Genomic DNA, 14,138 nt, shown 5'->3' on the forward strand with positions numbered 1-14,138 from the left:
CCTGTAATTGTGTGTATTATTTTCTATAATCAGAAACAAACAATAATTGTCCCAGCCTCCCCGACCCCCAAAGTTCAAGGCTCATGAGATTCTGGTGGGCAGACTAGACTGGGTCCTCCATGGGTGTCTGGGGACCGTGTGGAGTAACCAGGGGAGGTGGACAGGGCCTTGACTTCTGGTGGCTGGGTGCTAGTGTGGCGAGGTCATTGGGCGGCAACCTGGGCTGCCAGCTGGGCCTGTGGTCTCCCTGCTCCCTGAAGAGGGGCTCTGGGGCCCTGAGCAGATGATGACCCGTCTCGGGGTACCTGGACAGCTGAGCTGCCTCCTTACACGCCAGTGTTTGGCGGCAGTTGCTGGGGCTGGGGTCTCCGGGGCTGGGGTCTTAAGGCCTGGGAGTGTCTGCCTGCAGGGGAGCCTGGCGCGGGTGCTGTAGAGGAGTCCCTTCGAGAAGAGGGGACGTGATGGGCCCTGCCCTCCTGGGAGGTGGGCCCTGTCCTAGAGCCTCAGGATCAGAGCCTCAGACCCACAAAGACACCTGGATGTGGGTGGGGCTGTGGCCTGAGCCAGGGCCTCTCTCACATGCTGGGACTGCCCAGGGCTGCATCTCCTCCCCAGACACCATGGAGAGTTCTCTTGTTCTGACTCTGAGGTCTGGCTGGCTGCACTTCTGTTCTGTGGGAACCTCTGCCCCAAGATAAGCTAGCCTGCCGCCCTGCCTTCCTTCTCCATCCTCCCCCGAGCCAGGTGCTGGAGCAGGAGGAGGAGGAGGAGGATGCAGGCTCAGGGAGTGGGGGATTGGGGCTCTCCCCTGTGTCTGTGGGCTGGAAGGCCCGTTGGCTGCCTGTGTGGTTTGGGTTAGTGCTGCCTGGAGGTGGGAGGATGGACAAGATGGCCTTTGAGACCCTTCCCACCTTCAGGTGGAGTCTAGGTGGGAGCCTTTGGGGTGGTCCTTCTGTCCCTGTCACGCTGGGCTTCACTGTCTCCCTAGAGGGACGCAGAGCAGAAGCCGAACAGGTGTCCCTCACGCTTCCTCTCTGGGGGAGATCGGAGACCAAGGCCTTTTCCGGGAAGGAGCAGCTGTTTCGGGAGCTCAGAGCTGAGACTGGCCGGGGACAGCTGTGTCATCCAGGAGAACTCCTTGTGGCCTTGGTGAGAAGGGCTTCTGAGTCAACCGGGCCAGCCACTGCCTCCTGGAGCGCGCTTCCTGGACACTGCGCTTCTTCTCGAGCGAGCCCTGGGGAGAAGACGGGCACTTGCTCGGCCCGCGGCCCTGGCTCCTGTGGCCTCAGCCTGGCTTGCCCGGCCTCACTGACTCAGGGTGCCGTGGACTGGAAGGCACGTCTCGGCTCCAGGGCTGTTGAGACGGTTTTAAAGGCGCGTCTTAGGCTTGACACATTCCAGCAAAACATGCCCAGTAGTTGTTTTTAAAGAAATTAAAATTATCAAAGAGAAAATTAGGTGTCCTCCCTGGTGGCCCGGCCCCTCGCCTGGCGCCTGTTGAGCGGTTGGGGAGATGGAGAGAGGCGCGGGCGCCCGCGGCACGGTCACTCAGCTCTGTGGCCGTGCGTTGGGAAGAGCACTTCAGTGTGCCGTGGAGCAGTATTCTTGTAAATACAGCAGGGTGGCCCACGCTGGGGTGCTGGGAGATTTCGAATTGCTGTAAACCTTCCCAAAGCCTCATTCTCTATTTCGCACGTCATTGTTGCAGACAGGTAGCACTCGTCCAGGGCCCGGCCTGGTCTGTGGGCCACGTCTGAGGGCCCTGCTCTAGGGGGTTTCTCTCTGGCATTGGGTCACCTTTCCCAATAGCTGTGGTTCAGATAAAGATCTGGAACATCTAAAGTTCTGAACTCCATGCTGGCTTTCAGCAGAAGGAGGTGTTCCAGAGAGGGGGCAGTCAGGGAAGGCTTCCTGGAGGAGGGAAGTCCAAGTGGAGCTTCTCAGCGTGGATGATTAGAGGGCTTGGGGTGCCTGCTGTCCTGTGTGGGGCCCTTGCTCTGCTAGCAGCGCCCTGAGCCGCTCTGTGGGCAGGCTGGGCGTAACCATGAATGTCCCTTGCTGTCCGTAGAGTGCGCTAAATGTTGGACTGAGTATGGAATCCGCCATTTCCCCTGCCCATCGCCAGAGAGCAACCCGCAGGACCCCTGTGTAGGCAAGGATGGGGAAGGTGATCTGGGGCCGGTGGGCACGCCCGGAGGCCCGAGGGCCAGGAAGCGAGGTACTTCCACTGGGATGCAGGGTCTGGGGGTCCCGGGAAGGCTGCTGAGCGCTAAGGAGTGAGGGTCAGCCGGCCGGGGTGGGACGCGCAGGCCTGGGGCTCAGGGCTGCGGCAGGGATTCCAGCCCGTCTCCACACTCACCCCCCAGCCTTTCCCTTCCCCAGGCACAGGGGATGGTGTGGCAGGGCTGGACCAGTGGCAGGAGGGATGTCGCGTGATGGCCAGCACTGTCAGGGCACTGTGGGCTTGCAGGATGAGGCCTGGCCCCACACGGCCGAGAGTGAGGGGCTGCTCGTGCTTGGGGGCTGGGCCTGCACAATGGCCCCTTCGTCCAGATCCTGGGTTCTCCTCACAGCCTGGGCTAGTGAGGGAGCACTGGGTCCTGGGCGTGCGCTTTAGGAGGAGGGGTGGTGGCCTCCGCAGAGGGCGGCCTTCTGGGTGATAGGGACCTGGAAGAGACACGCGGGCTGCTGCTCTGTGAGCTCTCCCCCGGAGAGGCTCAGACATCCCTCCACCCTCAGGGGCCCCTCAGTACTGGGGACTTGGTCCCTGCCTCTGGGAGACTCGTGGTCTGATGGGGGAGCCCTTTCTTCTGCCTTTACAGATCGTCCCTCTGTCCCCAGGCTGGCACCGGTAGGCTAGTGACAAAGGCCTGGAGACCTCGGTGCTGTTTCTGGCCCAGCCCAAGGACCCCTGTGAAGTGAGGAGAGGGAGGCTGTGGGGGTGCCGATGAGCTGGGGGCGGAAGCTACAGACCAGGCTGCCTGCTCCCCGCTCGCTGCGTGGGAGGGGAAGTCAAGGCCAGCAGCTTGGCAGGAAGGCAGGAGCAGAGACATCCTGAGGGGCTCTTGGCCAGGGCGTCCTGGCATGGCAGAGGTGAGGGCTGTCCTCTGATGGGAGGTGTCCTAGGAACAGCCTGATCCTGGCCCCGAGTGCCTTCTGCCTGCGGACAGGAGAGGCCTGTCTCACTCCTCGGCCCCACAGTGGCTGCAGGAGGCAGGCAGGGATGGGAGCCCTCTGTGGAGATGGGCGCTGTGGTCCGGAAGTGAAGTCCCTTGCTGGGTGGCGCCCAGCCGTGCAGTGGCGGGGCTAGCACTTGGAGCCAGGCCTCCGACATCCAGCAGGGAGGGGCAGCGGCCGGGAGAGGCAGCAGTGTCCAGCAGTGTCCTGAAGCAGAAGCCACAGAGGAGGTGCCCCGGGAGCTGCTGCTGGAGCCGCCATCCACACTGGCCCAGGTGCCTTAAACACCTGCCTTTTGGTGCCTTTCCAGGGCCAGGGGTTGCCACCGACGGCAGCGGGACGCCGGAGCCCACCTCGCCCACCTCGTCCCCCTCCGCCGGCCCAAGGAAGGACTCGGCTGCCGGGGCCCATGGCAGGATGGCGGGACCCAGCGCCACTCGGGCCAAGAAGAGGAAGCCCAACTTCTGCCCGCAGGAGACGGAGGTGCTGGTGTCCAAGGTCAGCAAGCACCACCAGCTGCTCTTCGGCACGGGGCTGCTGAAGGCCGAGCCGACCCGCAGGTACCGCGTGTGGAGCCGCATCCTTCAGGCCGTGAACGCGCTGGGCTACTGCCGCCGCGACGTCGTGGACCTCAAGCACAAGTGGCGGGATCTGCGCGCCGTCGTGCGGCGCAAGCTGGGTGACCTTCGCAGGGCGGCCCATGGCCCCGGCTCTGGCAAGCCCCAGGCCCTGGCACTCACGCCCGTGGAGCAGGTGGTGGCCAGAACCTTCTCCTGCCAGGCCCTGTCCTGTGGGGGCTTCAGCCTGGAGCCCCCCAGAGGTGAGTTGTTGTCCAGCTCAGCCCCGCCCACAGCGGGGCAGAGACCCGCCTGGCCTGGCCTGTCCCCGGGGATGCTGCGGCTCCTCCTCCTCCTTAGGGATCCCCTACCCGACCCCTTCACCAGCACCTCCATCGTCCGCATCCTTCCCGCCCCTTCGTCCTCTGCAGCTGCGCCCGGGCGCTCACCCGCCGTCCCTGCACGCCCGCGACAGTTTAAATACCGAGGCGCTTCACAGGGACTTGGCTCCTCCTTAGCTTTCCTCAGCCCTCTCCTTCACCCCACAGAGCAGAGGGCTGGGCTGCACGGACAAGACGCAGCTCCCTTCTCAAGGTCACCTGGTTCCTGCTTTTGACCATGACCAGCAGTCAGAAGTACATTTTCTGTCACTGCCTGCGTTTTCACACGCCTGAAACGCAGGATCTCAAGCACTGCTGACCTCATGCCATTCCATGCGCCGACCTCTCTGTGCTGTCCTGAGCCGCTCTAACCGCACTGTCCTACCCTGTTTGGTAAATAAAATGTTGTGCTGACATTCTGACCTGGTCTCACGACTGGGCATCGGGGCTAGTGTTTGGAACGCGTGGCACTGCTGCTGGTGTGACATCCGGAAGAGGCCTCAGTACAGTGGGGCCGACCCTGCAGCATCAGGAGGGGCAGCTAGGGAGGGAGGGTTAGGGAGCCCGGCTCACCTCGGGGCCTCCTGGGGTGCAGACAGAGCCCTTCCCTGGGCCATGTTCCGGGGGTGTGTCCCTCTGAGGGTCTGACGTCTCACAAAGGCCCCAGTCAGGCACGGCGGGTTGGGGAGGTTGATGGAGGTCAATGTGGGCCCAACGTCTGGGAGCTTAGGTGCAGTGCGTTCTGGATGGGCTGGGGTGGTATGCTGTCTGGGTGTGCGCAATCCGCGGGCACGCAGGGCTGCAGAAGTGCTGTGTGAGGCCATTGTGAGTATGCAGAGGATGAGGGTGTTGTGGTCCCCGTGGTGGACTCCTGCTGCACGGGTGTCAGGTCTGCATTCTGCTGTGGGAGCTGCCCAGATAGATCGTGCCCTCTGGGACTGGCCTGGAGCACGGGGCTGCAGCAGGTGGCTACCGCTCCCCTTGAGTTGCCAGCCCAGATGTGCTCTCACGCTGAGCCGTGTGTGCAGCAAGGACGAGGTGGTGCTGGGCATGGCAAAACCTCTCCTTGTGGCTGTGGGTGGGGCTCGTGTCCTGTGCTGTGGGGAGCACCCCTGCCTCTTGCGCTGGGGCGTGGGATCCCGTCTTCAGCCCGGGCTCCCCTCTGTGCTGTCCCGGGTGAGGACAGGCCCTGTGGGGCAGGGAGTGTTGTGAGGCAGTGGTCACGTGCAGGGCCTGGGTGATGCAGAGGGCTGCTGTCCTGGGGCCTCGGGCTCCGGGACCCTTGGCTTTCACGTGGAGAGGCCCTCCTGCCTCCTCACAGGTGCCCTCAGAGTCAGGGGCTGATGAGGAGTGTGTGGGTGGCCATGCCTAGGGCTCCCGGAGGGTTGGGCTCAAGCTTGCCAGGAGTGATGGCCAAGTGGATGTGGTGTTGACATGGTATCAGTGATGTCAGTGGGGAGGCAGTGCTGGGGGACACGGTGGGAGTGGGGTGATGCTCCCCTCTCTGCCTGTTGTCCAGTTCTGTGTCCCAGGCCTCTGGTCCCTGGGCCTCCTGCCCTGACCCAGGCTCTAGGAGCATGCTCTTTGGCTTGGGGTCAGAGGGCAAGGGCTGGAGGGAGGGCTTAGGCCCCAAGGGCCAAGGTCCTGGTCCGCCGCTGCTCTGCAGGGGTTCTCGCTGGATCCCCTCTGCTCCTCTCAGCTGTCCACCGCTGTTCCTTCCTGAGTCCCCTGCATACTCACCAGCACTCGTTGTTACTGGTTGCTGCTGAGAATCCCTTTGCCCTTGCCCTCTCAGGAGACGTGCGTCTGGACTGTAAGCCTGGGCAGACACCCCAGATGTGCATGGGGTGTGGAGGGTGCAGGGGCCTGTGCCAGAGAGCAGTAGAGCCGTGGGGACAGGTAGGAACCGAAGGTCCAGACTGTAACCCAGGAGCTGTGATGAGCGGCTGAGCCCGAATACGGAGAGTTAGAGACGGGAGGGCAGATGCGTGCCTCCTTGGTCCTGGGTGGGCACGGAGTTGGGTCTGAGGGGGCATTTCCAATTCCTCACATAGTCTTTGGCTTGAAACTGGGCCGGAAGCTACAGGAAGACCTTCAGAAATGAAGCGAGGTCGACCTAGGTATTTGACTGGCAGCCCGCACGGGCTTCGTCTCTGCTTTCGGATGCCAGCCCGTGCCTTAGTGGTGTGGGGATGCTTGGTGTGGGGGTCTGGGCGCCGCTGCCCTGGTGTCCTCGTGGCCCCTGGTATCCTGGAAGGTGCATGCTGCCTGTGTGCCGGCAGGGGTCACAGAGCGCTGGATCCCTGAGAGCAAGGGCCTCTGCTCTGTAAAGTGGGGTCTCTGAACCCCCTGGGCTGCTGTGATCAACAGGGGATGATAAGGGGCCAGGGCCACCCCACGGGGCCAGCAGACCTTTGCTCCCTGATCGCTCCTGTGTTCTTCCCAATGGGCAGTGACCCTGCTTGCTGCCTCCTCCGGGACCAGAGGCTGCCCTGTGCCCAGCCTTGGCCGCTCGCCCGCACAGCTGTCTGCCTCCCTGGGGCATGCGGATCCGGAGCCTGGCACTTGGACCCTGAGCACTTGGGTCCCACTCTGGAGAGGCCCATTCACTCCCCTCCCTTCAGCCCCATCCTGGGTCTCCACAGTGTCCCCGTGTTGGTGCTGGTGCATTTGGCTGAGGTCACGCCGCCTCGCTGTGTGGGGGAGTGAGCTGCACACTCCCCACAGCCCTGCCCTCTGCCCCTTCACTTTCCAGGGCCTCTCCTGTAGGAGCTTGTTTCCCTGGGGCCCTAGGTGGGGCGGGGGCAGGTGCACGGCTCCCCACAGGGCTGCTCTTACAAGCCCTGGCCTCCCGGTTGTGTCCAGACACGTCCTCTGCACAAGGCCTGCGTGGGCTGCCCTGCCCTCCGTGTGACCTGCCCTGGCGTCCCGCCTCCCGGGGTTCCTGAGCGCAGGTGACAGGGTGGGCAGTGTGGCCCCGGTGGGGGTGCTGCAGGCACGTCTGCCCCCTGTGCTGCTGCTCCTCGCTGGGAGCCCTGCGGCCGGGCCCAGACCTGGGTCTGCCCACTCAGCCTTCCCTCCCAGAGCCCTTTGCAGCCTTTGTCTGGAGCCTGGAGGGCTGCTTCTTCAGTAGCGGGGGCCTCCCGGCCTGGTGCCTGCATACCCACGCCTTGTCCGTGGCAGACACTGCCCATCAGTCACAGCGCCATGAGCCACTGACCGGCACAAGTGGCTGCGGCATCTTCAAGTGGCCTCAGCAGCTGCCTGGCCGGGGCACCACCTCCCTGCCCTGCGCAGGCTCTTGGCTGCTCCCACTTCCCCTAGCCCCGTCTCCCATGCCCGGGGCAGCGAGGCCATCTCCTGAAGAGCGGACGGTCCCTGTCCCTCCTCTTCCCAGCGCTTCCCGCTCCTCCTCCAGTGTCCATAGCATGGGCCCAGGCCTGAGGGTTCGTTGAACAGCCCGTGACAGACATGCTTCTCGCCGCCAGCTCCGCTCCTGGGATGCCTGCTTTCTGAGTGTTCACCGTGGGCCACACAGGCTGGTCCTGGGGCCGGCCACCGGGTGCTCCTGGTGAACCTCTTCCAGTCACGTGCCAGGATTGGGATTTCTCTGTTTCTCCTTCTGGGCCCACCAGCCGTGCTCTCCATATTTTGAAGCTATGGTGACGGGTGTGTGAGTTTCAGAATGGGGATGTGCTCGCGGGGGACTACCCCGTTATCTCCATTCACTCTGTGTCCATCAGCTGGATGTGACCAGGGACCCTCGCGTGCTGGAGTGGTGGGCTGGGCACCAGTGACCGGCCAGGTTATGCAGAAGCTAGCAGCTGCTCACATGGGTCAGAGGCGAGAAGTCCCAGTTACCCTGCGGAGGCCAAGCTGTGAGGGTGGAGCCACTGGGCATGCTGGGACCTGACCCTTGCTGGGGTCACGTAGTGTGGAACCCCCACACACCCCGCATCTCATCTGCAGGGAGGCTGGCGATATCTGGGGAACGGCCTGGCCTGGGCCCCGAGCCTGTGCGGGCACTGTGTTGGGCGGACCCCAGCGGGCTGTGAGGAGAGGCAGCTGTCACCCCACTCGACAGTGAGGGGTTGCCACCCCAGCTTAGTGGGGCTCTAGGTTTTACCCAGGCCCGTCTCACTCGAGCTGAGAGGTGCTCCTGCTTCCCCTGGCTTGTCCTGCATTTGTGGTGCTGTGGGGTCACTTGATCTCCTCTTGCCTGGGACCCCAGGCACCCCATCTTTCAGTCCGGCCCTCAGAGGGATGTGGGGAGCTGCCTGGCCTCGGGTGGTGCTATGGTGGGCAGAGCCCCTGCAAGTCAGCTCCCCCAGTGGTCTGTGTGCGGGGCAGGTGGGGGGGGCTGTTCGGCCCCAGGGGTCTCCCTGTGCTGACTGTGGGGTGTCCTGTGGGTCCCCTCCCGCTGGCCTGCTGCTGCTGCAGGTGCCTCTGGGACCTGGGGAAGGGAGGGCAGCCCGCTGTGCAGACCCCGCGACATGACGCGATTGCCCACTGTGGGGTCCCTTCTCTCTCTGCCTCGGGCAGAGGACGACGGCGCCTATGGCAGATGTGGGAGGCGGCGCCTGCCAGAGGGGCCACGTTTCCTTCCCCTGGTCCTTGTAGAAAGTCTTGTTACCCCTGCCCGCAGTGGAAGCGGAGGGGGTGGGATGCTGAGAGAGAGGCCGATGAGCCCCTGATGTTTTATTGTATCTTACCACGTGCGGGGAGTCATTGAGGCAGGCAAAGAAGCAGCTATGCAATGGTGTTTCCTCCTTCCGTTTCGGGGTGCCGTCGGGGAGGGACTGGAGGACGAGGGCGCCCCTCCCTGGGCTCCTTCAGGGCATGTTGCTTTGTTCAGGAGATGTTTCTGGGACACTTAGTTGTGTGAAGGGAAAGGTGGACAGGCTCTGTCCTTGCCCTGAGAGAGACACCCTGGCCTGTGGGGCGAGGTGGAGGTGGCCCCCAAGGGGCTTCCCCGCCGAGGCTGAGCAGAGGCGTGTGCTTCGGCCTGCCCCTCATTTAGTGAGGATGGGGCTTTATCCAAATGCAATTTGTGTGCAATTCAGTGTGTCCCCTTTAGGGTCCAGTTAGTGAGATGTGCCGGGACACATGCCGCCTGGCTTCCCCCAGCGAGGGTGCGGCTTGTTCGTCCCAGGACCTCCGGCGCTACCCTGGGCCCCCGACTCACCCACTCATTTGCTGCCGCCGCTCTGGGCTGGCTCTTTGCAGAAGGCCGCCGCCCTGGGCTGGCTCTTTGCAGAAGGCCGCCGCTCTGGGCTGGCTCTTTGCAGAAGGCTGCGGCCTGTGCTCTTTCACATCCAGCTGCCTTCTTCCTCCCGACGTGTTTGAGGACTGTCCGTGTGTCGTGTGTATGAGCAGTGCATCCTTCTGCGCAGGAGTGGACGTGGGGCCGTTGGTGTCATGTCCTCCCATGGTAAGTGGTCTTGTCGTTGCCAGCTTTTGGCTGAGTAAAGGTGCTGTGAGCATCTGTGTCAAATCGGTGCGGACAAACAGGTTTGGGATAAATACCTAAGAGTTGAATTGCTGTTCATATGCTGAGTGTAAGTTTGACTTTTAAAAAAACTGCCAAGCTGTTTTCCAGAGTGGTGGTTCCATCTTCACTTCCCACGGCAGCAAGTAAGAGCCGTGCGCTCAGCGTGCTGGCCGGCACTGGCTGTGGGCCGTCGTTCTGACTGGAGCCCTTCTGGGGGCGGTGTGTGCTGGGATCTCCTGCCGTTCCAGCGTGCTGTTCCTTGATGCCGAGTCCTGTCGTGTGCTCACCGGCCATCTGTGCCCCGCTTTGGTGCAGTGTCTGCTCACATCTGTCACCCGCTGTAGGCTGGGCTGTTGGCCTGATCACGTTGCGTGAGCTCACTCTGGATTCTGGCTATGGGGGACTCGTCAGATATCTGTACTGCAAACCTTTCAGGCCTGGCTTCTCTTTTCTTGTCTTAACTGTCTCTTTGGAAGGTCAGAAGTTGTACGTTTTGATGTTATTGGTGTTTTCTTCTATGGTTTTCGCTCTTTGTATCCCACCTAAAATTTCTTTGCCCACAGCAAGGTCCTAAAGTATTTTTTTTAAAGTTTTATGGTTTTCGTTTTTACATCTAAGTCTATAATAAACGTTGAGTTTGGTTATCGTGGGGCTGAGGTTCAGTGGATGCCCAGTTATCCAGCACCATTGGCTGGAAAGACTCTCCTTCCCCGTTGAATTCCCTCGGCACTTGTGTCTGAACGCAGGTGACCGTGTGCCCGTGGGGAGTCCTTCTGTTCCCGTGGCTCTGTGTCTCTGCCTGTGCGGCCCCACAGCGTCTCGATGACAGTCACCATGAAGTGAGTCTTGGAATGAGCCGGGAGTGATTTCCTCCTCCTCTGTTTCCTGAAAGAATTTGTGCATAATTGGTGTTATTCTTCTCTTAAATGTTTGGCGGATTTCACCTGAGAAGCCGTCTGAGACGGCAGTTCATTGTAAGACTTTACGCCACGGTGTCTTTCCTGTGAGATGCTAGCCACGCTCTCTGTCTCTTCTCAGATGAGCTTTGATTGTTGAGTGTTTTCCGCGGAACGTGCCCGCGCCGTCCCCTTAGTTGTCAGAGTTACTGGCGTGACGTTGTTCATGAGAGCCCTCGGCTGTTGCGTGGACGCCTGTGGGCTGCGGAGTGAGATCTGTCCTTTCTGATAGCGCTCATTTGGGTCTTCTCCATTTTCTTCTCAATTAGTCTGGCTGTACGTCTGTCAATTTTGTTGATTGTTTCAAAGAACCAGATTTTGATTTCATTAATTTTCTCTGTTTATGCCCGGTGTCGATTTAGTTGATTTTTGCTCATCTTTGTTGTTTCGCTCCTTCTGCCTGCTTTGGGGTTAACTTGCTTTTGTCGGATAATTGGTTTGAGACCTTTCTTCCTTCCTAATATAACTGTTTATTGCTATAAATGTTCCTCTGTGTATTGCTTTACTTACACAAATTTGTGTATATTGTGTTTTCATTTTCTTCAGTTAAAAATATTTTGTAATTTCCTTTGTGATTTCTTCTTTTACTAATGGTTATTTAGAATGTGTTGTTTAATTTTCAGGTAATTCTCTATATTTCCAGACATCTTCCTTTTACTGATTTCTAGTTCAATTCTGTTGGGGTCAGAGAATATATTTGTATGATTTCAGCTATTATGAATATAGCGAGACTTGCCTTCTGGTCTGAAATGTGGCGCATCCTCGTGTGTTCCATGCGCACCTGACGAGAATGTGTATTTGGCGGTTGTTGGGTGGAGAGGCCTGTAACTGTCATTCAGGTCGGTTGATGAATAGTGTTGTTGAAGTCTTCGTACCCTCACTGATTTTCTGTCTGCTGGTTCTGTTAACCACCGAGAGAAGGGTGTGACAACTCTGACTGCAGCTGTGGATTGGTCTGTTTCTCCTTTCTAGTCTGTCAGTTTCTGCTTCATGTGTTTTCAAGTTGTGAAATTAGGTGTGTGCGTATTTAGGACTGTTCTGTTTTCTTCAGCAGTTGACCCTTCTATCATTGTAAAAATGTCCTTTTTACCCCTGTTCTGAGTTCTGCTCTGTCTCATGATAGTGTCGCTGCTCCGGCTTCCTTACGATTACTGTTTAAATGATAGAATTTTCCAGTCTTTTGATTTATAAGCTGCATCTCTAAAGTCGGTTTCTTGTATTCAGTTACAGTAGAGTTTGCTTTGAACCCTTCTGAGCATCTCTGCCATGGATTGGAGTGGTCACAGAGTGCCTGACTCTGGAGTCTGCACTCCCCCGTGCGGAGCCCCTGGCCACCCGGGGACTGCGTTGGACGACTCAGGTTGAGACCATTCTCCTTTGTGTAAATACCGGTCTGTTGAGATTAGCATCTCCCGTCTTGATACTTGCTTTCTATGGTTCCCTTCTGTTCTCTTTTTTTTTTCTTTCTCTCTTCCTTCCTCTTTTGGAGGAACTGAGTGTTGAGTGTTCTGTTGACTGCGCTGATGGCTTATGAGCCACCAGACCTGTTCGCTTTGATTTTTGATGATTGCTTCAGAGTTTACAGTTCACTTTTGGCTTCTCACAGCCACCCGTCAGTCGCACAGAGAGCACGCACCTGCTTTTAGCACTTGACACCATGCCCCTGCATCCCCGACAGACGCCGCTGCCCTCACACGTTCGCTCCTCGCCCGATAGGAGCAGCGTGTCACTGCTAATAACACTTTATTGGTCCTACTTCAATAATCAGTCATCTCTTAAGTAAATTGAAAATGAGACAGAGCATCTCTTCATCGGCCTTCATCCTGGCCCCGGCGGGGGCCCTGCGGCCCCTTACGTACGTCCACCTCACCTTCCTTGTTTCTGCCCACCTGACGAGCTTCGCTTAACACTTCCTGGAGCAAGTCTGGCTGGAGGCGATTCTCTGAGCATTTCTTTGTCTACAATAAATCTTTATTTTGCCTCTATTTTTGAAATATCTTACCTGGGTATGGAATTCTGGCTGAAGGGTTTTCCTTCTCTTCCGCGCCTGAAGGCCGTCTTTCTGTCGTCTTTGGGCTCCTGTGCCGCCCGACGGAGGAGGAAGTCCCTTTCTATTTTGTTCTTCAGCGTGCCACTGTGTGTTTTTCTCGGGCACCTTTTAAAGTTTCTTCTTTATCACAGGTTTTCTGCAGTTTCACCTATAATGTGCCTTGGGCTTTTTATTTTTAATGTTTATTCTGCTTGGGACTTGCTGAAATTCTCAGGATCTCAGTTTATAATTGCGCCATCTTTGGTGACTCTTGGTCCCTATTTCCTGACCCTCCTTCTGTGTGTTTGTCCCCTCTGCGGCTCTCCCCGCACGTGTGTGGCCGCTGGACGCTGCCCCAGGTCCCGCGGCTCCTGCACTTTGTCCAGTCTTTTCCTCTCCGAGTTCCCTCTTGTGTCGCTTCTGTTGTTGCTCCTCAAGGTCACCATCCTTTACTTTTCAGGCTCCGAGCTGTGCTAGTCCCAAGCAGGCACCGTCTGATGTCAGCCTTGTCCTGTGTCTTCACGAGTTCCGTGGGGTCTTCTCCGCGTCCTCCATCTCCCTCTCCCCGGGCAGGCGTGCCCTTCGCTCCCATGAGCACTCCACACTCTCCACACGTGCTTCCCCGCTCCTTCCATCGTCTCTGTCTGTCTCGTGTCTGGGCCTCGTTTTCTGCCGGCTGCTTTTTCTCCTGGGGAGGGCCACGTCTCCCTGCTACTTTGTGAATTTCGTATCCTTTTGCGCTAGGTTTGGTGGTTTTCCTTTGAGGAGGATTGGTCTTTGTCCCAGGGACAGGAAAGTTACAGTGGGGCATTTGAGTCTTTTCGAGATTGTTTTAAAAAGCTTTAGGGCGCTCCAGAGTAGCCCGCACCCTAACCCTGACCCAGCCCCACTCCTCAGGTGTGACCCTCTGTGGCCACCGCTGCACGCCCTGGGCGCTCAGTGAGGTCTTGTGCGCTCCCTGCCTGCGCCCTTCGTTGATTCCTGGCTCCGTGTGAGAGAGGAGCATTGTTGGCTCACAGGTCCCTGGTCAGTGCCCTTTTCTCAGAGGTCGTCCTTTCCTTGGCCGGTGGGGTCTCTCCCTGTGCACACGCAGAGTGTATTTGGCCAGAGACCCAGGGCACTGGGTGCAGGTTCCTGGAGCTCCCTCTGCCTCGCCGTCTCTCCTTGGTCCCCTGCCCCGGGGAGCTGCTGGGTCTTGAGGCCCCGGCATCCATCTCCTGCCCAGAGACGCTGGGCTCCACCCTAGTCATCCTCCCGGTTCCGCAGGCTGCACCATCTCCTGCTTATCGGAGAGCTGGGGGACCGTGCGGCTCCTCTCAGGCTGGAATACTGTTCCCAGGCTTGTCCCTCATCAGGACTGTGTTTCCCATCTTTATTCCAGCTTTTAACTGTTTACAGGGGAGGGCGATCCTGGCCCCCGTTTCCCTTATGACAGAAGCTGAAGTGCTCTCACGGCATTATTTCCTGAGAACTTGGCTTATGTCTTTGGTTTTAATTTCTACATACTATTGGCCCCCAAATTCCTGTCTCCAGCACATACCTCTGACC

General features: G+C 59.1%; 1 protein-coding gene across 15 annotated transcripts in view; it reads left to right on the forward strand.

Moving 5' to 3' along the window:
* Positions 1-14,138, forward strand: part of TSNARE1 (t-SNARE domain containing 1) — a 167,917-nt gene that overhangs the window by 44,636 nt on the left and 109,143 nt on the right. For 14 of the 15 annotated variants that reach the window (XM_046642024.1, XM_046642025.1, XM_046642026.1 and 11 more), the window contains exon 3: positions 3,488-3,997. The exons of the other annotated variant lie outside the window; for it this stretch is intronic. In XM_046642024.1, coding sequence (XP_046497980.1) covers positions 3,488-3,997 — 510 coding nt within the window. The remainder of the gene's footprint in view (positions 1-3,487; positions 3,998-14,138) is intronic. 15 annotated transcript variants of the gene reach the window in all.

Source organism: Equus quagga, chromosome 16 (assembly GCF_021613505.1).
Source record: "Equus quagga isolate Etosha38 chromosome 16, UCLA_HA_Equagga_1.0, whole genome shotgun sequence".
NCBI classification, from domain to species: domain Eukaryota; kingdom Metazoa; phylum Chordata; class Mammalia; order Perissodactyla; family Equidae; genus Equus; species Equus quagga.